The sequence below is a fragment of the Vulpes vulpes genome, chromosome 8, assembly GCF_048418805.1.
Source record: "Vulpes vulpes isolate BD-2025 chromosome 8, VulVul3, whole genome shotgun sequence".
NCBI classification, from domain to species: domain Eukaryota; kingdom Metazoa; phylum Chordata; class Mammalia; order Carnivora; family Canidae; genus Vulpes; species Vulpes vulpes.
Genome location: NC_132787.1, coordinates 10389934 through 10415010, shown reverse-complemented (window position 1 = coordinate 10415010; position 25077 = coordinate 10389934). Strand labels below are relative to the sequence as shown.

The window sequence follows — 25077 nt, the reverse complement described above, 5'->3', positions numbered from 1 at the left end:
GTGATGTCATTTGGCTAATTGAATATGAGTATATATTCAATGACATGGGTATCCCTTGTATATACAGAAGCTTTTGTCAGTTTTTGTCAGCCTCCTGCTATATTCCCTCTGCCATGATAAGGGTGTATAGCAGACATGAACCATTTCCATTCCAACTGCAACAATTTGAATAAAAAGTTCTCTGAATTTCTAGAGTGGTCATAGGGTTATAAACCTTCTTGGTAAAGAAATATTTTTTTTACATGTAAGAAAAATGAAAGCAAAATGCTAACATATCACACAAATAAGTTTATTATTCACATGTATATAAGTTGTAAGATTTTATGAATGAAAACATTTCTAGAAAATGTTACACATTTTGTACTAATGATTGTAACTGGTTTGAGGCACATAGTGCAAAATACTTTATTTCTGATACAGAGATCCCTAAATGTTTATCTAACCACATTGGCACAAAATTGCTTTAGTACCTTATATGGGGGAAAGAAATGTTTGGAGAAAAAATAAATAATAATAAATGTTTGGGGGGAAAAACTTCGTGGGTAAAACTAGTACACTACTATTTACTGGCAAAAATCTATTAGTAGATTCATTTTTTGGTTTACAGAGTAAGTTGCCATAGAAAAATATTGTCTATGATTCTTTTAAAATCATATTATTATATAATACACAAATTATTCACCTGAAAAAAATCTCTTACTACCTGAGAATTTGCCCATGAATAGTTAATTTTTATACTATCTTTTATGTTTTGGCTTTGAGAAACCTCAGATGTAGAATAACTTGGACATCTCTAATAAAAATTTTGCACATATAAACATAATTTTGTCTACCAAAATAGGATTTTCAAAATTTCAATAATTCTCACTTCTCTACTTGATTAATAAAATACAGTACATAACTTTGAGAAAATAGATTTTTAAGAGTAAATATATACATATATGAGTTACAGAGACAGAATATAAACATTATAAAAACAATGTATTGCTCTTATAAGTACAATCAAATTAGAGGTAGGTGGTTTAGGTAAAATTCTACTATAGCATATCTTCTTCTGTTATATCCACAAATTTTCATATTTACTATTTAACCCAAGCATAGATTTTTAATATAAAAGTGTACTGCATTTTTAGGATTTTTTTTATTTGAAGCACCATAACCCACAATTTAAAATTAAAGGAAATATAAATCAAGGTATCTAAGCTGTATCAGTAGAAAGTATAATGGCTATGTACTTTTTTGATATGACTATGGGGATTTGCTGTTTACCTGACAGATTCAGTAATGTTCATAGGAGTTTTAAATAAATTCATTTTCCTAGTTTTTACTTGCTCCATTTTAACAAGTAGAATAAACATTCATTGTACAGTACAATACTGAGTAGAGATTTATATGTGCGTTCATAGGCATAATATCACCACGATCCAGTCCAAGATGTTTGTTAACAGCAACATTATCTTGGTAGAATTCATGCAAATATCTCTGAATATCATACCATAAATTATTATGTCCTTTAAAAGAGTTCCTAATTAGAGTCATATATTTGTTAAGTTTACTTTGAAGGCTTTGGAAAAATTAAGCAGTGATTTGATTCCCTGATGAGCACCCTGAAAAAAAAAAGGCACAGACATTTGGGACATGGAAATCTCAGGAAGAGAAAAGAAATGAGCACCGGTTATTTGCAGATATTCCAGGGAATATCTCCTCATACGTCCCACTTCTGAATGTTCATACTACTTGAATTGGGAGACCAGTAGTCATGTGAGGAACACACTTTCCACAGAACCCTCCACATCTGCCGTAGACTTTGGTTCCATCCTGAAAATAGGGAAAGGCAGAAATATAGGAGAATCGGACACAAACTGGTATCTTCGTGCATAGGCAGAAAAAGCAAATGCTTCGAATTATGTGGCTGAAATCATTAGCCAAAGTTTCCTATAACAATGACATCTGAGGTCAAAGATCATACCGTTTCAGGATCAGTTGAAACTGGTGGTCATTGGAATCAAATAACCTGAAATTCATATTAGCTCCTTGATGGTTATAAGCCACATTATAATTTAGACAATTCGTCTCAAGCCACATATTTTTCATCGAAGCGTCTATATGCTTCAGTGAAGTTGTTAAAACCTCTCCCAATTTGCTGTTCAATATTTACATGATTTTATATAAGATTCTCATGGGCTAAATAAGGAATATGCAAACCAGAACTGTATACGAGGCATATTCCCTCTCATTAACCTCAACCTCAGGGAAGCCTTAGAAACACAGCATGAAGAAAAGTATAGAATTTGTGATAAAATAGGGGGGAAACTGGAATGGAAGCAGTAATTATAATTAGAAAAGAAATAAGAAAGGAATTCTTTTTTTTAAAGAAAAGCAGAGCCCTTCACTGAGGACTAGGTTGACAGAAGCTGGTGAGAAGGGTGTGACAGTTGTTCTCTCTCAACAGTTTTCCATCCTTTGTTCAAAAGTCAAAAGACTGAAGTCATTTTGATAGGATGAGGCAAAACCAGTTTGAGCTTCTATATGAGTTTCTGGAGAAAGTAAGGGTGATTTTTTGGGGGTGGGGTTTCTTTTGAAGGTTTGTTTTGTTTATGATCAAAACAGGGAGGGCAGAGAAGGAAACTGAGTTCCTAGAACATTTTGGGATAAAGACTGTTTTGAGATCAGGGGCTTTTGAAGTTGCCTTTTCTTTGAGAAATTTTTTTAGCTCTCAAGAATCTAAGTAAACAGAGAAGATGGGAAAGGTAGTAAAAATTCTCATTTATGTACATCCCTATTACCAAATTATTTACATAAAAACCTAATCTTGATTAAATGTCTTGGCAAATGAAAAGACGTTTGCATTTCCACATGTAAACTCGGGTTCTACCTGTTGCAGCTTTACACCAGGTCACAGGCTTCAGGAAATACTTTCATGTGCAATATTTTTGATTGAGGTAGAAATTCTCAGTTGATTAAATAATTAATCTTTAGAATGGAACTTATATAGAACCACAGGAATGATCATACTAAAAATATTCATATCTACTGGTGACCTCTTTAAAATTAACCAAAAGATATCTAAAAGTTGAGTAAATAAGGTCAAAATATTTCATTGAGCTCTTTACACTGCTCAGAATATACTTTAGTTAGTTATTCCCATTATTTAGGATTAGACCTAAATATGCCATATGAAAATTTATAGTTGTTTGTTTTATTTTTTTAAAGGTTTTATTTATTTATTCATGAGAGACAGAGGGAGAGGCAGAGACACAGGCAGAGGGAGAAGCAGGCTCCATGCAAGGAGCCTGATGTGGGACTTGATCCTGGGACTCCAGGATCAGGACCTGAGCCAAAGGCAGATGCTTAACCACTGAGCCACCCAGGTGTCCCTATAGTTGTTTGTTTTAAAAGCCAATTTCTGGGGGTGCCTGGGTGGCTCAGCGGTTGGGCGTTTTCTGCCTTCGGCTTGGGTTGTGATCCTGGGGTCCTGGGATCGAGTCCCACACTGGGCTCCCTGCATGAAGCTTGCTTCTGCCCTTGCCTGTGTCTCTGCCTCTCTCTCTGTGTCTCTCATGAATAAATAAATAAAATCTTAAAAAAATAAAATAAAATAAAATAAAATAAAGCCAGTTTCTTACCCGAATGACAGAAATAATTCAAAAAAGTTAAATTCTTTGTTAATTAAAACTCAGTTTCATAGTCTTCAGAAATAGAATGTTAGAGACTATGAATATTGGAAAATTGAATTTCATTATAAATAATATTGATACAAGTGTAAAAAATAGTCACTTTTATCAAAAGAAAGAAAAAACACAAAACAGAATGAGCAAGGGCTGTTGATGGTGCTGACTGATGAGCAACAGAGGTGAGAACACTTATAAAATAGATCCTGATTTACTACAGATAGAGTCATGCTATCTGAGACACGGTCACTGTACGTAACAGGAGCCATCTCATAAAGTATCTTTGCCCGTACGCTATACCAGAAATGTGTTCTATCTGTAATACATATGCTATAGGTAAAAGCTAAGTACGATGTTATCTGGATAAAGGCAGAGGAAAATATTCATACAACCACAAAAATAGTCCTAATTCTTATAGTAACTATAAAGAGGTGTTAGATGAAAAATGGCTCTAACACCACCCCCATCACTAAATCAAAGCTGTGAGACAAATAAACCAAAAACCTACTCCTCAACTTTGAAATATTAAACCTACCAAATCTTTAATAATTAAAATATAACTAACAGCACTACTTCTTTTTGAAGTACATGCATTTCAAATCATTAGGCCCAAACTTGAGCCTTAGTACTTGATATTTTAGGTTCAGATATCTGTAGCCTATACATGAATTTATATACGTATAAAACAATATATGTACATTCATAAAAATGAACCCACTTTCATTATTTCATTAATATTATGCCCCATTATATGTAATATGCTTCATCTATGCAATAATTCATTAGTCATTAACTTTATAACTCATTAACTTTATAACTCAGTGAAAGTAGAGGACCTTTAATTCTAGTTCACAGCACTAAAGTATTTCAAAACGGTATTTGGGTCCAGCAGGACTTACTTGTGATCTGTGTATGATGACAGAGGCATAATTGCCCTGAGCAAGCCATTTTGCTGTGCTGGATATCTTCATCCCCGTTCCTGCCAAGTTAATGCTGAACTGCCCCTAGATCATAAACAAAACAAAATAGATGAAATTCATAAAATATTTAAGAATGCTCTTTAATAGAACACCTGAATTTCATTTATATAAGAAAGGTCTCAAATTGCTTTTCAAGGGTCTTCCTTTAAAAAATGAAAGGATATTTTTTTTTTTGAGAGAGAGGAAGAGAGAGACAGAAACAATGCACACACAAGACAGGGGCAGAGGGAGAGGGAGGATCTTAAGCAGGCTCCATACCCAGCACTGAACCCGAGGAGGGGCTCCATCTCCTGGCCCTGAGATTATGACCTGAGCTGAAAACAGGAGTCTGATGCTTAGCCTATTGAGCCACCCAGATGCTCCAAAATGAAAGAATATTGAAACAACTTTACTCTAAGGGAAATGAACCAGCTAAAGTTTTTTTTTTAATTGATTGAAAAAAAAAATAAAAGGGACGCCTGGGTGGTTCAGTGGTTTAGCACCTGCCTTTGGCCCAGGGTGTGATCCTGGAGTCCCGGGGTCAGGTCCTACATCAGGTTTCTAGCATGGAGCCTGCTTCTCCCTCTGCCTCTCTCTCTCTCTGTGTGTGTCTCTCATGAATAAATAAATAAAATATTTTTAAAAATAAAAAAAATAAAAAATTGATTGCAAATAAGTCTTCTCAATACAAGACATGTGAATCAACACCATTAATGTTATTTGTGAAAAAGTAACTCTGTCCAACCCTAGGATTCTAAGACTTGACAACTAGAGCTAATGCTCCCATAGCAATTGGAAAGTCAGGCCTCACAGAAGGTGTGTTCATTAGGGATTAAGCAAGACTTTAAAATTTCTCCAATTTCTATTTTTTACCTCTTTTTTCTAATTTCCTTGATAAATTATATTTATGTAATATATTTTCTAGAACCTCCCCTTAATGTGCTCTTCTCTGTTGCCATAAAAATATTACTTCTTAACCCCCCACACAAAAGTACGGAATGTAATATTATTGCCCCAGGTAAACAGCCTTTTAAAAGTGCCCAGAATTGTATGTGGGATGTGTGATGCCACATGATTTACACACGTGGTGTGTGAGCCCCCTAGTGGCTTTATGATCTAATTCTTTTCAAGACACGAGAATCATTTTCATGTCAAAATATTTCAGACTATCTCTTTAAAAAATTGAACCTTAAGTATATGTTAATTAAGAAAATGTGTGACTAAAATGGGTAAAATTCTGGCACATTTACATGATCTTTCAGTACAAAACTACACATTGAAAAATAGAATTAATTAATCCTAATTAAGCCTATTGTCAGTGTTCAAATACACATAGATTCAGAGTGATAATCTTAGATCACATCACTATATCCCATAGTCTATATCCCATATCCATAGTATATCCCACATCACTATGTCCCTCATGAATCTTGAGCAGGACTGTGATAAAATATTAGGGGTTACATTATGTGAATGAAAAAGTTATCTCATCATAAAAGCAAAAGTGAAGTAGATTTCAAATATATTTATAATGTAAATTATTACTATTGCTAAAGCAATTATATATCAATTTAGTTTATTGCTAAGAAGTCTAAGTTATTTCTTAATTAAAATAAAAGTAAATTCAAAGATATTTATAATACAATTTTAATAAATAATTTTCCCTATAAGAGAAACAATGTTTAGATAAACACCAAAGAAAATTTCTTATTATATACCATATTTAGTTATGAGTTTAGAATATGACCTACATGTTACATTGCTGTATTCTCATAGCCCAGAATAGGGTTTGGGTAATCACTTTTTTTGAATGAATTAAGTGCAGCATTACAAATATTAAATTTTAGCATTACATACACATAAGTAGACAAATACACCTCTAAACCTTTCACATGCCATGATAATGAGTGACATTAACACCAAACACATTGGTATTTTATATTGGTAAATACTTGAAAAATAACTAATTCTAACTACTTCTCTAATATTTGATACTTAGTCAACCTGATACAAGTTTTGCATTGAATATCATCATTATTAACTCATACTAGGTTTCTCACCAAATGAAGTCGCTTTAAAATAGAAATATATTCTGTGATGTAGATTTCCTTGACTTGCCACTTATTGAACACCCAAGTGGAGCCATACAGTGTTTTCAGAACCTAAATTCTATACTTTCACTAATTCTTTGCCTCTCTCCTCAAGATTGCTTTGGAAGCATTCAAATGTGTATGCACTGGAAGTGAAAGGGAAAGAAATCTGACTAGTGAGAGACTTAGACGGTCGTTAACACAATTGGTTGGACTAAAAATTATCTGTTGCTCCATTTCTCCAGAATAATTTCCATGAGCTTTACTTATGTCCTTAGTCGTCATTAAAAAGCAACATAATACAATCTCAAAGAAATGGTAAAATGATTCATCTGAAATTTGAGATAGTATTGATAGACATAAAAATACATTTCACTTACTCGTTCAAAATTAACTGAGCGACAGACATGGTGTCAACTACTGTGGCACTACAAAGACAGATCTCACTCTAAATATTTTAAGTGAAGAACAGATTGGTAGTTGCTGGGGAGGTTCAGGGGGATTAGGTCCTCACCCATGGTCAAAAGATATAAACTTCCAGTTATAAGATAAATTCTGGGAATGCAATGTGCAGCCAGATGATTATAGTTAAAATACTGTTCTGTGTATTTGAAAGTTGCTAAGAGTATAGTTCTTAAAAGTTCTCATCCCAAGAAAAAAAAATTGTAATTATGTGGGGTTACGGATGTGATTTTTTTTTTGATGGATGTTAATTACACTTTCTGTGGTGATCATTTTGCAATACATACATAAACAACTGACTATCTTGCATACCTTACACTAATTCAATGTTATAATGATAATTATATTTCACTAAAACTGGGGGAAAATAAATAAAAAAATATATATATATACACACACACACATATATATAAATGTTCATTTATATGGACATACTTTATGTCCATATAACATAAAAAGGTACTGGTACATTCCTATAGAACTTCAGAAGTAATAAATGATTGAATACATTATTTCAGTTCTATATTTCCTTTAAGATTAAAATGCAAACCAACTTAAAACCTAATCTTTAACTTAAAATTACTTCAATGTAGCTAATAAAATTTTATTTTTTTAAAAGTAGTATGAGGTTTACCACCTCTTCTACTCTCAACATTTTTTTAGACTAGGCAAAAACATAAGAAGTAAAATTCTAATAGCGAAATCACAAGTGGAAGGTGATTCAAAGATCCAATAATTCAACAAATTGAAATAGCTCTCCTTGAGTAATTTACTGCATCAAAAAAAAAAAAAAAGATATGAGAAGAACCATAGACATAGATACAAGTTCTTTTTTTCTTTTAAATACAAGTTCTAATGTTCTACTTCTCTTTTTGACTGGTTCATGTGTACTCATTACATCATCATATTTTATAATTTTAGAACATGTTGTACATATTTTATTATGAATGGGATCTATAATCTAATGCAATTCCAATAAAATTCCATTGGAGTTTTTGTAGCTCTAGAGAACTGATTTTTTAAAAGATTTTATTTTATTTTGTTTATTTATATTTTTATTTCTTAGAGAGAGAGAAGGGGAGAAAGAGCACAAGCAGGGAGAGTGACAGGCAGAGGGAGAGCGAGAAGCAGACTCCTCACTAAGCAGAGAGCCCAATGACATATGACATACGGGGCTTAATCCCAGGACCCTGGGGATCGTGACCTGAGCCAACTGAGCCACCCAGGCACCCCTAGAGAACTGATTTTAAAATTTATATGAAAAGACAAAATAGTTAATACCATTTTAAAAAAGAATAACCTTGAGGAGCCCACACTACCTTATTTTAATGCTCATTGTAAAGCTTTCATTACCAAGACACTACTGTAAAAGATAAGTAGATCAATGGAACAGAATAGTCCAGAAATACACCCACATAAATATGTCCACTTGGCTTCTGACAAAGATGGAAAGGTAATTAAATGGAGAAAATATTGTCTTTTCAACAAATGGTATTTGGACAACTGGATATCTACATGTAAAAACCATCAGATTTCACACAAAATTAATTCAAAATCAATCATATGTCTAGGTGTAAAACTATAAAACTATACAAATTTTTGAAGGAAATGAGAAAATCTTGGTAACTTAGAGTTAGTCAAAGAATTCTTCAATATGAAACTAAATACACAACCCATATAGGAAAAAATAATAAATTTGATTTCATTAACATTTAAAATTTTTGCTGTGTGAAAGACACTTAAAAGAAAGATACAGTTCAGACTAGGAAAAATATTTGCAAATGCCATACGTAACAAAGGACTTGCATCTATGATACGTAAAGGACTCTTAAAACTGAACAGTAGGAAATGAACAATCCAGTTTTTAAAATGGGCAAATGACTCGAACATACACTTCACCAAAGTGGATATGCAGATAACCAATAAACAGATGAAGGTTACTTAACATCTTTAACCATTAGTAAAATGCAAATTAAAACTACCTTGAAATTCCATAAGATATGGCGGGGGGGGGGGGGGGGCAAAAAACTTGACATTACTAAGTACTGATAGGGAAGCAAAGCAACTAGAACTTTAATTTTCACTAGTGGGAATACAAAATAGTATAGCTATTCTATAAATCAGTTTGGTATTTCTTATAAATTAAATATACACATACTATAGGACTCTATAATCCCATTCATAGGGTATTTATCTCAGAAAAATGAAAATATATGTTTACACAATACACAAATGTGCATATCAGCTCTATTCATAATCTTCCCAGACTGTAATCAAACCGTATTCTTCCAATGGATGAATAGGGCAACTGTATAGCATCGGTATGATGGGATAATATTCTTAGCAATAAAAAAGGAACAAATTACTGACACATGCAACAAAACAGGTGAATCTCAAAGGCATTATGCTGAGTGAAGAAAGTCAATCTTAAAAGGTTATATACCATATGACTCCATTTATATAGCATTTGTATGACATTCCAGAAAAGGCAAACCCATAGCAACAGAAAAGAGATCAGTGTTTACCAGGAGTTAGGTCCAAGGGAGAAATTGACTTCAGGAAAGGAATGTGAAGGAACTGTCCTATACACTAATTATGATGGTGGTAAAATGAATCTGTGCATATGTTAAAACTGCATATTAAAAAAGGTAATTTTCTGTATGTTATAAATTTTTAAAATGTGAATGGGTATAACATTTATTTAAAGAATAAAATCTTCAATTCACTTGCAAACAAAACCCAACAACATGTTATATGCAAGAGCTACTTAACATGATTCATAAAGGCTAAAATTCAAAAGATAAGCAAAAAAATATATACCAGGAAAATGATCATAAAAAAAGAAGGGCAGCAATCCTCAGGGACAAAGTAGAATTCATGTCTCAAATGAGGAAAATATGACCAATAAGTAGTATAAACCATAATCTACAATGAAGAAATAACACATAAATATCATGAATTGAATAACACAGCAACTTTTATGAAGCAAAATGACAAGAGATGCAAGTAGACATAGATCCGTAGAGATCTCCAATAGGAAATTTTAATATACTACTTTTAGTAACAAGGCAGACCAAAGAGACAAAGATAGAGAGATAATCTAAACAATATAATCAAAAAGGTAGACCTTATGGATATATATCAAAATCTATATCCTTGTAGTAAAAAAAATACATGTTCAAAATATTTAACTGGCCCTGAATATTCAAAATAGATGCTGGCCATGATCAATTGACATTGGCTCAATGTGGTTATTTCTCTTGCTCTTATGTGATCAGTATTAATTACAAAAGAGCTGAAGATATACGCATTAGGTTTTATTGTCAAATTTTTGTGGCTTTTTGAAAAGTACCAAACATTTTACTTTACTTCACTTTTGATATATGTATTCTAAAGTCATCACACTCCTTAATTTCATCTTATATTGCAATGTGGCAAAGTTTATTTTCCCTAAAAAGTGCCATATGTATCCATTCTCTTTTTAGCATTCATGTCCCAGAGTGCCCTGTCATATGCAAACACAGAGGATGTGGTTTTGATGAATCCCAAACAAAATAACTTCTTTCTGTGACATCAAACATCTGGAGAGTATTCATGCAAATGTTGTATAACTTAACACAGAATCTGGTTTATATATTTGACAGAATATCTCTAGGAACACAGGACATTTTGTATTTTTGGTAACAGAAACCTCAGTCAGTTGAATAGAGAATGAATATAGATAGGCAAAGTTTCTATCGACAGCACATACCTAATCTATGCCCAATAACATCTAATTTTGGAAATAAAACTTTGCATTCCAGAAATGTCTGGAGAATTACATGAGGGAGTCATCTCACCTTGATGAGCAGAGAGGAATATTTTTATTACTGTACTGGTTCTGCCTCTGATTTTCTCAAGGTTCTTGGGCAGGTTATTAATATAGTTTGTTCTCTCAACTATAAAGAGAGAAACTTGAGATACTACAGGGGACAAAAAGAGGCTACATTGAAATTGAATAAAAGGAGTTAGAAATTAATGGAAATAGCTATATTACCATTTGAAAACCTGATTGTGCTAACACCTCTTATTCAGGTTCCATGCTCATCAAGAAATATTCTGTTTATAATAATTAGCTTAATGGGGGATCCCTGGGTGGTGCAGCAGTTTGGCGCCTGCCTTTGGCCCAGGGCGCTATCCTGGAGACCCGGGATCGAATCCCACATCGGGCTCCCGGTGCATGGAGCCTGCTTCTCCCTCTGCCTGTGTCTCTGCCTCTCTCTCTCTCTCTCTCTCTGTGACTATAATACATAAATAATAAATTAAAAAAATTTAAAAAAAATAATTAGCTTAATGTTATTTCCCATTAGGAAAGTTAAATGAGATAAAAATTTTGATTCCACTCGACAGTTATACAATTTACTTGATATCAGCCCTCTTATGAATTTTGTTGATGTCTTATTGACCGGACCTCAGAGAGTCACATTCTGGAAAGTAGATCAATCATCTGATAGGTCAATATGAATGAAGTAGGAAAGGAGAAGAATGGGACAAAAGTAGAAGATACTTTTGTAGATAGATAAAGCTAACCAGCTTCAAAGAAATGAATGAGAGCATGAGCCTCCTCTACCAAGCTTTCTACCTTTAAAAATATAGCAAAAAGAGGAAACACTTCTAGCATGAAAACTTGAGGAGTCCTGTGGCCTCACTCTCCAGCAAAACCATCATAAATTTTTTATAACTAATCTTATAAAAATTATGAAATATAACATCCGTTTAAGGTCTCTGAAAATTATCTTAAGGTTAAACAACGAATGGAAAAAATTAATTCACAAAAATCTGTATCTAGGTAAGGACAAACATCTGTGACATTTGAACCATGACTTGCCCTTTCCTCCTCCTACTTCAGCAAAAATGACAGTTTTACTCTTGATGGGAACATTAAGACTCTATGTTCTCAGCTGCTTGTTAGGATTAAGTTTTCTCCCTAGGAGTGGCAAACCACCAGCAATTCTCATCTGACCCATCTCTGCACCACAGAAGCTCCATTATAGGCAAGAGTGGCCGAAGGTCTGAAGCTCCTGTCTATCACTCAGTTCCTACTCATAGAACAGAAGATCTACTCCAGGCACCCTAGGCTAAGAACACAAGGCTCAAATCACCCTCATTCAAAATTAATAGTAGGGCAGAGGTTCTATGCTGAGATGGGCAAGCCAAAAAGACCAGAAGCTACAGCTATTGCTCAGCATCCTGCTTCAAAAACTGGGATTGTTACTCTGAGAAGTTGTCCTATCCCTAGATCCACAGAATTGGTACAATGTTTCCTCCTTAGGAGAGAACCAAGATATAAGGACAAAAAGTTCCATAGCATTTTTTAAGAAGTATGAGCTTACTTGAGAGAGAACACGGGAGAATTTCAAGTCTAAAAATGCTACTGAAAACAAGACTTTCATGGTGTTCATCTAAGAGGAGGATGGTGATAGCTCAATGAGAGCAAGAAGCAAAATGGTAGATCAAATTGGAGTTTAAGAGAGAGAACCAAGCAAAGAGGCAGCTAAGAATGCTCCTTTTGAGGTCTGACTTGATCTCAAATCCCTGACCCATAATACCACCCTGGCCAAAGAGCTTAAGTTTAGTTGGATCATGGAGTAATTTACTCCTCCAGGATGTTACTGAAAGAATAGAGCAATCATCTAGCAATTAGTGGAGGCTAAGAGCCGAGTACGGTATCAGCAGATCAGACCAGTTTAAAAACTTAATTGGGAGTCAATAAAGAGACAGAGATCCCAGCTAAAAATACTATCATTCCAGGAGGATCAGAGTAACTATACATGTCCAAGGCTATGCCTTCCAAGGAATGACATCTGTGACTATCCACTACAGGGAAAAGAGATGTCACGGAAATAGTCCATCCAAAAAGCTAAGAAATAAGTAAGGAAGCAAACAATGTCCTAAAATAGTGGAGAGATTAATGCCCACAGTTACTTAAATACATTACCTAAAATGCCCAGTTTTCAACAAAAAACTGAGATATGTGAAGAAATTGGAAAAGATGACTCATATTCAGGAGAGAAGGGCAATAGAAACTGCCTTTGAGAGGTTTCAGATGTCTGGCTGAGTAGATAAAGACTTCAAAGCAGCTATTATAAATATGTTCAAAGAGCTAAAGAAAACCATGTTTTAAAGAAAGGTATGATAATGTCTCATCAAATAGAGAATATCTATACAAAGACAGAAGTTACATTTAGAAAAAGAGCAAAAGGGGGATGCCTGGGTGGTGCAGCGGTTCGGCGCCTGCCTTTGGCCCAGGGCGCGATCCTGGAGACCCAGGATCAAATCCCACATCGGGCTCCCGGTGCATGGAGCCTGCTTCTCCCTCTGCCTGTGTCTCTGCCTCTCTCTCTCTCTCTCTGTAACTATCATAAATAAATAATAAAAATTAAAAAAAAAAAGAAAAAGAGCAAAAGGACAATTCTGGAGTTGAAAGGTACAAAAACCAAAAATAAAAGCTTCACGAGAGGGGCTCAAACAGTAGATTGAAGGAGGCAGAAGAAAGAATTGAACAGATATCAACAGTGAATCTGAAGAAAGAAAAAAGAATTAAGAAAAATAAACAGAGCCTCAGAGATACAAGGGTACACCATTAAATGCACCAACATATGCATAATGGGAGTACCAGAAGGAAAGGAGAAAGGAGAAGAAAATATGTTTGAATAAATAATGTCTGAAAAAATTTCAAATTTGGTAAAATGCATCAACCTATACATCCAAGAAGCTCAACAGATTCCAAGTTTGGTAGATACATAGAGATCTACATCTAAATATGTGATACTAAAGTTGATAAAAGTCAAAGACAAAGAAAATCTGAAAACCATCAGGAGATAAATGACCTCATACATAAAAACCCCAAAAAGATAAATAGCTGACTTCCATGTTTTTATGTAGAAGCCAGAATAGAGTAGGATGACATATTTAAAGTGCTGAAATATAAAAACTGTAAGTTGAAAATTTTATAACAAGCAAATCAATCTTTCAAGAATGAAGACATTTCCAGATAAACAAAACAGAGAGGATTTGTCACTAGTAGACCTGTTTCATGAGACATGCTAAAGGAATTTCTTCAAGCTGAAACGAAGTAATACCAGACATTAATGCAAAACAACCAAAGAATCCTGGTAATGGTAATTGTGTAGTAATGGTAACTGTGCAAGCCACTGTAATTGCACATTTCTTTTCCTTTCTTCCCTTACTTATTTTAAAACAATTGTACAAACTAATAATATGATCATATCATTGACCTGTAATGTACAGAAATTTAATATATTTGATAATAATGACAAAAATGAGGCAAGTGGAAGCAAAGCTGTTTGGGAATAAGAAAATGACACCGGCTAATAACTCAAACCCACAGGAAGAAAAGAAGAAAACTAGAAATGCTAAATATAAAGGCTCACATAAAAATCTCTGTGAATATGTAATTCCTGTTATTACTTCTCTCATATTCTCTGGAAAACATAAATTTGTATAAAGTTATTATAAAAAGGTATTGCCAGTTTATTACATACGTAGATTGTATAACAAACATAACACCACAAAAGGGAAGAGCACATAAAGGAGTAATGTTTTTATATTTCACTGAAATTAGGTAGTATAAATCTGAAGTCGATACTGATGTGTATCATAAACTCTTAAATAGCAATTAAGAAAGAAATCTTAAAAATATGGTGAAAAAATTATTACGGAAATGAAAATTTTACATTCAAAACATTCAATTGATAAAAAAGAAAGCAGTAATGAAGGACTGGAGGAAAAAAACAACATAAGACATATAGAAAACAATAAGTAAAATGGCAAATATAAATCCAGAAATATCAATATCATTAAACAATTCAAATCAAAGGCACAGATTCAATAAAGTGCTCTGTATAGGAGACACTCTTAAGATCCAAAGATATAAATAGTTTAAAAGTAAATGGGATAAAATTACATATCATGCACTATCTGTGAACTGAGGGGCCATTCTAATGCCAGATAAATTAGGCCTTTAAAACAAACAAAAATGCTACTTCAGATAAAGAAGAATATTTGATAATGATAAGAGTATCAATATATCAGGAAATTATGACAATTTATAATCATAATCATATACAAAAAGGCAAAGTAAACTAACAAAATACAAAGTAAATAAAACAATAAGAATAAAGTAAGAAATAGACAATTCAATAATAATAATTGCAAACTTTTAGTGAATAGAACAGCTAGGCAGAAGGTCCACAAGGTAATGGAAAAGTTGAACCATACTTCAAACCAACTAGGCCTGACAAACATCTATAGAATATTTCACTGACAACAGAATACACATTCTTTCCAAGCACATATTGAACATTTTCCAGAATAGCCATATGCTATGTCATAAAACAAGACTCAATGCATTTAAGAGGTATTAAGAATATACAAAGTGCATTTTCTTTTCTTTTCTTTTTTTACAAAGTGTATTTTCCAATCACAGTGGAAAAAACTCAATAAGAGAAGGAAATTTGGGAAATTCACAAATATGTGGGCGTCAAACACTACACACTTAAAGAACCAATGAGTCATTGAAGACCTCACACATGATAATGGAAAATACTTTAAGATGAAAATGAACACACCACATACCAAAACTCATAGAATGCAGCAAAATAAACACATAAAGGGAAATTTAAATCTGGAAATGCTTATATTAAAAGAGAAAAAAGATATATCAAAAACCTAATTTTCCACCTTAAAACACTGGAAAAAGAGCAAATTGAAGCAAGCGGAAATAAAGAAATAATAAAGAAATAGTCTGAAAATTGATTAAATAAATAAAAAATAGAGAAAATCAATAAAATCAAGTGTTGTTCTCTTTGTTCCTACAAACATATAACCTATCAAAACTAAGGCAGGAAGAAATAGTATATTCGAACAGACCAATTACCAGCAATAAAGTGGAATTAATAATCAAAAAACTCCCCAAAAACAAAAGTCCAGGATCAGATAGCTTCACAGGTAAATTCTACCAAGTATTTAAAGAGTTAATAAGTATTCTCCTCCTCTCTCTCTCTGTCTCTCATGAATAAATAAATAAAATCTTAAAAAAAAATAAGTATTCTCCTCAAACTGTTCAAAAAAATACAAGAGAAAGGAAAGCTTCCAAGCTTATTCTATGATGGCAATATCATTCTGATACAAAAACCAGATGAGACACCACAAAAAAAAAGAAGTATAGGGATCCCTGGGTGGCACAGAGGTTTAGCGCCTGCCTTTGGCCCAGGGCGCGATCCTGGAGACCTGGGATCGAATCCCACTTCGGGCTCCCTGTGCATGGAGCCTGCTTCTCCCTCTGCCTGTGTCTCTGCCTCTCTCTCTCTCTCTCTGTGACTATCATAAATAAATAAAAATTAAAAAAAAGAAGTATAGGCCAATATCTCTGATGAACATAGATGCAAAAATCCTCAACCAAACACTAGCACACTGAATCCAACAATACATTAAAAAAATCATTCACAATGACCAAGTGGGATTTATTCCTGGGATGTAATGGTGGTTCAATATCCATAAAACAAATACGATACATCACATCAACAAGAGAAAGGATAAAAACAATATGTTTATTTCAATAGATGCATAAAAGCATTTGACAAAGTACCACATCCATTCATGTTAAAAAAGAAAACTCTCTGCAAAGCAAGTATAGTGGGAACATTCTTGAATATAATAAAGACCTTACATGAAAAATTCATAGCCAATATTATACTTAACAGTGAAAAACTGAGAGCTTTCCCCCTAAAACCAGGAACAAGACAAGGATGTCCACTCTCACCACTTTTATTCAATATAGCACTGGAAGTCCTAGCCACAGCACTCAGATAACAAAAAGAAATAAGCATCCAAATTGATAAGGAAGCAAAGCTCTCACTATTTACAGATGACATGAGATTGAATATAGGAACCCTAAATACTCCACCAAAAAACTACTAGAACTGATAAATGGGTTCAACGTACAGAAACTTGTTACATTCCCACATACTAATAATGAAGCAGCAAAAAGTGAAATTAAGAAAACAATCCCAATTATAATTATACCAAAAAGAATTTAAAAATCTAGGAATGAACTAAACCAAAGAAGTAAAAGACGTATACTCTGAAAACTATAAAACATTGATGAAAGAAATTGAAGACGATACAAAAAATGGACAGATATTCCATGCTCAAGGACTGGGAGAAGAAATATTGTATAAATGTCATACTACCCGAAACAATCCATAGATTGTTGGATTGGCTCAGTGGTTTGGTGCTGCCTTTGGCCCAGGGCCTGATCCTGGGGACCCGGGATTGAGTCCCACGTCGGGCTCCCTGCATGGAGCCTGCTTCTCCCTCTGCCTGTGTCTCTACCTCTCAGAGAGAAACCTCTCTGTGTCTCTCATGAATGAGTGAATAAAATCTTTTAAAAAAATAAAACAATTGCTATCAAAACACCAACAGTATTTTTCACAGAACTAGAACAAACCTAAAATTAGTATGGAATCACAAAAGATTTTGAATAACCAAGTGATCTTGAAAAAGAGTAACAAAACTGGAGTATCACAATTCCGACTTCACATTGTATTATAAACTGTAGCAATCAAAATAGTATGGTACTAACACAAAAATAGATGCATAGATCAATGGAATAGAATAGAAAACCCAGAAATAAACCCAAGATTATACATTCAATTAATTTTTGACAGAGGAGGAATGACTATGTAATGGGAAAAAGACGGTGTTTTCAACAACTGGTGTTGGGGAAACCGGACAGCTACATGCAAAAGAATGAAGATGGGCCACTTTCTTGTACCATACACAAAAATAAACTCAAAATGGATTAAATACCTAAATGTGATACCTGAAACCATAAAAATTCTGGAAGAGAGCCTAGGCAGTATTTTCTCTGACACTGGCCATAACAACATTTTTCTAGATATGTCTCCTGAGGCAAGAGAAACAAAAGCTAACAAACTATTGGGACTACATCAAAATAAAAAGCTTCTGCACTGCAAAGGAAACAATCAACAAAGCTAAAAGGAAACCTACTGAATGGGAGAAGGTATCTGCAAATGACATAATCCAATAAAGGATTAGTATCCAAAATATATAAAGAACTTATATAACTCAACACCAAAAACCCCCAAAAATCCAACTACAAAATGGGCAGAAGACATGAACAGATGTTTCTCCAAAGAAAACATACACGTGAAAAGATGTTCATCATCATTCATCACCAGGGAAATGCAAATCAAAACCACAATGACATATCACCTCATATCTGTCAGAATGGTTAAAATCCACACATGAAACAAGTGTTGGTGAAGATGTGGAGAAAAAGGAATCCTCATACACTGTTGTTGAAAAAGCAAACTGGTACAACCACTGTGGAAAACAGTATGGAGTTTCCTCAAAAAATTAAAAATAGAACTACCATATGATCCAGTTATTGCACTACCCCTGAAATACAAAAACACTAATTCGAAGTGATATGTGCACCCTTATGTTTGTTGCAGCATTATTTACAATAGTCAAGTTTTGGAAGCAGCCCAAACATTCATCAACAGATGAATAAAGAGGAGGTGGTGTGTTAAAAAAAAAAAAAAAAAAAAATATATATATATATATATATATATATATATATATATATATATATGACTATTACCCAGTCACAAATAAGAATGAAATCTTCTCATTTGCAACAACATGGATAGATCCAGAGAGTATAATGCTCAGTGAAATAAGTCATAAAGACACATGCATATAATTTCACTCATATGTGGAATTTAAGAAACAAAACAAAGGAAAAAAGAGACAAACAGAAAAAAAGGCTTTTAACTACAGAGAACTAACTGATGGTTACCAGAGGGGAGGTGGGTGAAATGGGTGAAATAGGGGAGTAGGATTAAAAATGCATTTATCATGATGAGCACTGAGTAATGTATAGAATCATTGAATCACTGTATTTATACAGCTGCAGTTTAACACTATATATCAACTATACTGGAATTAAAATTTGATAAAAAGAAAAAAGAGAATTAATTATTCACAAATTGTTTCAAAAAAGTAGAAGACGATGGAATACTTCCTAATTCACTTTACAAGGCTAGCATTTCCCTAATATCAAAACCAGATAAGGACCTCAAAAGAAAATTATTAGGCCAGTATCTCTTATGAAAATAGATGAGAAATTCTCAACAAATCAAATCAAATCTAGCAACATATAAAAAGAATTACACTCCATGGCCAAATGGGATTTCTCCCAGGAATGCAAGGTTGTTTCAACATAACGATAGTCAACCAGTGTGATACACCACAACACTGCAAGAATGGGCAACAACCATAGGATCACCTCAGTATGTGGAGAAGAAGCATTTCAAAAACTGACACTGTTTCATGATAAACCCATTTAAATTAGGAATAGAAGAGCACTTTCTCAACTTGACTGAAGGTATCTACAACACATTCACAGCTAACACACTTAACGATGGACTGAATGCTTTTCTCATAAAATCAGGAATAAGACAAGTATGTCTACTCTCATCACTTTTACTTAACGCTGCTATGGAAGTTTTAGACAGGGTAAGGAGGCAAGATAAAAAATAAATAGTATCCATATTGCCAAGGAAGAAGTAAAACTATGTTTATTTGTAGATGACATCACTGTGTATATAGAAAATCCCAAAGAATTCAGTAAAAAACTATTATAACTAAGAAATGAGTTCAGCAGGGTTGCAGGATATAATTTATAAAAACCGTAGGTAAAAATTAGTGATTTATTTGGGCCCCAGATCTGGGGGCTCTTTTTAGTAGACAAGTCTCTCTTGCCAGAAGCCTTCTTTATCTTGAGCTGGAATCCTCTCCTCTAGTTATGCCTCTTGGGATAACACACTGATCTTATTCCTCTTTCATGGAGCTCTTTAAATATTTAAAGATAGTTACCATAACTTCCCATTCTTTCCCTAGCTACTTTCATTTTCCTTATGTGACATGATTTAAACCCTCCTTTTTTTCCCCTGGGTTTTGCCTTCTATCTCTAGATATATTAATAATTTACCCTTTTCAGAAATTTAAAATCTTTAGAGGTCAATATTGTGTTTGGGTATTTCATGATTACATGGAATGGTTTAGAAATTACTCCATAATCTACATGAGTCATACTGAATTCATGGTGGTTGGATAAAATACCTAGGTCTTTTTCATGTGACTTCATTGGATTTTATTTGTATTTCTGGACCTAAAATCTATAAATTTGTTCCAGGTAAGTTTTTCTTATTAATTTGAGCCCATACTCCTAATGTATTTGCTCTCCTTTATGTGTCCTTCTATAGTATAGAAAATGCCCTCTCTTTTCAATATAAGCATACCTTCTCCATCATCTGATGAAAACAGTGAATTGGACATTCCAAGAAGAGAATGCTCTGGCAAATCAGTAGCTATTTCTCTTTAAAATATCAGTATTATAATCATTACTTTTTGTACATGATTTTTTCAGTTAGTTCCAAACCTACCTAACAATGCCATATTACTCTGGCTTACATTTCTCCATTTGATTATAACACTGTTTTTCACATAGACTACAAAATCTCTTGCTAAAAATGAGATGATGAATTTCTTCTAGAAAGCATACTCTATACTGGAAATCACAGAGGTGGCATAAAGGGTGTATGAAAAGAACTCTGGAAATAAAAAATAAAACAAGAATAAAGTCATGGAAATATACTATTTCACAAATAAAAGAAAATTACTCTGGGATTGGTACAGACCCAGAAAGCTAATATAACCAATGTTAGCAGCAGTATAGGAAGGTCACATGCTTGTGATCCATTCCTTCACTTTAGGTATATCCATTCATTTCCATTGGTTGGAAATGTTAAAAATGAAATGTATGATGAAAGGAGAAATAGGTTCTTAACAATTCGAAATCCTTGTTATTATACACCTTTCAAACAAACCTAAAATTGGCAACAATGTTTATCCTCCAAAATTTATCTCTAACCTTTGAAATAAAATTCATATAGGAAATTCACATTTCTCTATTTACCTATGTTTCTTGCAATATTCTGGTCAAGAAAACTAAGAGAAACAGTATCCATTTATTTTTTCATAGTGAGGGAAAAATAAACAAATATGAAATACCTGTGGGCATCTGGCAGCACTATAGCAATCTCCAGCTGTGGCAAATGGCACTGCTTTTCCAAATATTGTCTGAGCAAAAAGAAGATCTGTGGCTAAAAAAATAAATGAAACTTTTCAGCATTGAGGCATTGTATATTTTTCAAACTTCACTGCAAAACATACAGTCTTCATATTATATTCTTAAATATATTTATATAATTAGTTCAAAATTTTAAGCAAATGTGCTATGCAATTATAGTACACATGTCAGATTTTCAATAAAAAAATTTAATACAAAGATGTTTATCTCAAAAATTGCCCTAAAAATGGCAGGTACTTGTGTAATTAATCCAGAAGTTCTTTTTTTTTTAACTCAAAATGGATGAAACATCTAAATGTGCAACAAGATTCCATCAAAATCCTAGAGGAAAACACAGGCAACACCCTTTGAACTTGGCCACAGCAACTTCTTGCAAGATATATCTATGAAGCAAGGTAAAAGAAAAGCAAAAATGAACTATTGGGACTTAATCAAGATAAAAAGCTTCTGCACAGGGTAGCCCTAGTGGCAGAGCGGTTTAGCACCGCCTGCAGCCCGGGGTGTGATCCTGGAGACCCGGGATCGAGTCCCACGTCTGGCTTCCTGCATGGAGCCTGCTTTTCCCTCTGCCTGTGTCTCTGCCTCTCTCTCGCTCTCTCTGAATGAATAAATAAATAAATCTTAAAAAAAAGAAAAAAGCAAAGCTTCTGCACAGAAAAGAAATAGTCAACAAAACTAAAAGACAACCTACAGAATGGGAGAAGATATTTGTAAATGACCTATCAGATAAAGGGCTAATATCCAAGATCTAGAAAGAACTTATTAAACTCAACAACAAAGAAGCAAACAATCCAATCATGAAATGGGCAAAAGACATGAACAGAAATCTCACAGAGGAAGACACAGACATGGTAGTGGAAAGGGAGGTGGGCGGGGGATTGGGGTGACTGGGTGATGGACACTGAAGGGGGCACTTGTCGGGATGAGCACTGGGTGTTATGCTAAATGTTGGCAAATTGAACTCCAATAAAAGATCTTTTAAATAAATAAATAAAACTAAATGCCTTATTATATTTTACCTTATAGTGAATATCTAAAATAAAATGCAAGAGCAAATTATAGAAGAAAAAACATTAAAGGTTAATACATCATGACAAAGCCACACCTGAGTGCTTATAGACGATATATATGATGTATATCAATTCACTTAGGCAACTGAAATACAAAAACATCCAGCTAAAACATTTGCTTTTTTGATTTCTAATATTACTGCATTACATTATTATTTTCTTTTGAATCTGACTTTTGCTAACATTGTTAGTGTGTCTCTTCCCAACATCATGTCCAATGAGCTCAGGTTGGTCGTTCAAAGTTAGCATGGTGGGAATATATTTAACCATGAACGTTGGCAAATGCTATAAACCATTTTTTCCCTGGTTGTTAAACATTTATCCACACACCACTGCTTATCCTGGCACTTATGGGTTAGGCTGAGGCAGGCAGACACAACTTTCAAATCAAGCATCCTTTGATACTATCTCCCTCATCTTTGCCTGGACAACCCATAGATACCCATAGATAGCTCTAACTCAGCATGCCCAAACTAAATGCATTATCTTTTTCTCCAAACTTATTTCTTCTGCTATATTTCTCATCTCACTGAACTATATCACCATCCACCCTGGTATTTTGGAAATCTTTTTAAATATTCTATGTTGCAAATCCTCATATTCCTTCTGTCTGAAAGTTCTACAGAGTGTACCTCTTTAATACTTCACAAAGGCTCCCTATTCTTTTCTTTTTAAGATTTTATTTATTTATTCATGAGAAACAGAGAGGAGAGAGAGAGAGAGAGTGGGGGGGGCAGAGACACAGAGAGAAGGAGAAGCAGGCTCCATGCAGGGAGCCTGACGTGGGACTCGATCCCAGGTCTCCAGGATCACGCCCTGGGCTGAAGGCGGCGCTAAACTGCTGAGCCACCGGGGCTGCCCAAGGCCCCCTATTCTGAACCATGTCTTATTTTAAGCCTGCATCACTTTCTTTTTTTTTTTAAGATTTTTTATTTATTTATGAGAGATACAGAGAGAGGGGTAGAGACATAGGCAGAGAGAGAGAAGCAGGCTTCCTGCTGGGAGCCCAATGTAGGACTCGATCCCAGGACTCCAAGATCATGCCCTAAGCCAAAGGCAGACACTCAACCACTGAGCCACCTAGGCATCCCAAGCCTGCATCATTTTCTATCTGGATTATTAGATTAGCTTCTTACCTATTTTCATGGATACAATTTGTTCTCCAAGTTTTGTCCCTCTTGCTGAAACCATCCCCCAGTGGTTTCTCATAACTTTTAAAATTCAAATTTGTAGTTAGTATACATTGTTCTTTATGATCTGCTCTCTGGGAACTTCTCTAACCAGCTGCCATCCCCCAATTTCCACTTAATTTATTCTTAGAGAAAAATGGACTTTTTTATTCTTTAACAGAAACAATAGGTTCACCTTTCCAGGCTTCTGTTTATGCTGTTCCCTTCTCCTGAAACTCCTTTTCTCCACTTCAGTTAATTCAAATTTGTCTTCAAGGTTTCCTCAAGATGGCTTGTTGAGGAAAGTTAAAGACTTTTTATTCAACAAATACTTATTTAGAATCTATTATGTATTGGATATTATTTTAAGTACTCTAAGAACACATCAGTGGAGGAAACCGAGGCTGATGGAACCTGAGTCCTAACAGAGTGAGACAGGTAATAAAGTAAATATTACATTAGACTAGGGGTGATAACTGCTATAGAAAAAAACACAACAAATTCGTTTAAAAAAAGGAGAGAAGGGGATTTTAGGAGTACAGAGTGTTCCAGGATGACCTAATTGAGGAAGTGAAATTAAGCAGAAACCCAAAAGAAATAAAGGAGTAAACCATATAGGTAACTATACACAACTGTTCCAGGCAAATAGAACAAGGTGCAAAGGCCTTAAGATGAGAGCATCCTTGCTGTGTTGTAGGAACAGCAAAGAGACAAGTGTGTCCAGAGCAGAGTATGCAAGGAGGGAGCAGAGAGGTGATGGAGATGGGAGGTCATGTTGAATTTTGTTGACCATTGGAAGGAGTTTTCATTTTACTCTGAGTTACATGGGAAGTGTTTGGAGAGTTTTGATCAGAATTCATGTCTGTTAAAAAGATGAAGTATGATAATGTATAAAACATGACGTGGCTTGGGACACCTGGGTATCTCAGTGGTTGAGCATCTGCCTTTGGCTCAGGTTGTGATCCTGGAGTCCTGGGGTCGAGTCCCACATCAGGTTCCCTGCAGAAGCCCTGCTTCTCCCTCTGTCTATGTCTCTGCCTCTCCCTCTGTGTCTCTCATGAATAAACAAATAGAATCTTAAAAAAAAAAAAACCCATGACATGGCTTACGTTTTATAGGATCACTCTGTCTTGTCTGTTGAGAATGTAGGTCAGGAGGTGGGAGAATGGTACAATGCTGAAATAGGACTACTACAATTTTAGTAGGCATAATAATCCAGGTGGAAAATGGTGTGGACTGAGATGAAGGTGGTAGCAAATGAGGTAGTAAGAAAGTGATAGTGATATGTGCCTTAGCTCAAGCTACTTAACAAACCACCATGAACTGGGTGGCTGAACCACCATAAATCTATTTCTCTAAGATCTGGAGGCTGGAAGGTAGAGATCAGTGTGCCAGGATGGCATTCTGGTGAGGG

At 34.4% G+C, this 25077-nt stretch overlaps 1 protein-coding gene across 3 annotated transcripts in view; it reads right to left on the bottom strand.

The window, feature by feature from the left end:
• Nucleotides 1-268: 268 nt before the first annotated feature.
• ADAMTS20 (ADAM metallopeptidase with thrombospondin type 1 motif 20) overlaps nt 269-25077 on the bottom strand; it is a 162757-nt gene continuing 137948 nt past the window's right edge. For all 3 annotated transcript variants that reach the window (XM_072765509.1, XM_072765508.1, XM_072765507.1), the window contains 3 exons: nt 21346-21437; nt 4571-4675; nt 269-1818 (listed from right to left, as the gene is read on the bottom strand). In XM_072765509.1, coding sequence (XP_072621610.1) covers nt 1729-1818; nt 4571-4675; nt 21346-21437 — 287 coding nt within the window. In that variant the 3' untranslated portion in view covers nt 269-1728. The remainder of the gene's footprint in view (nt 1819-4570; nt 4676-21345; nt 21438-25077) is intronic.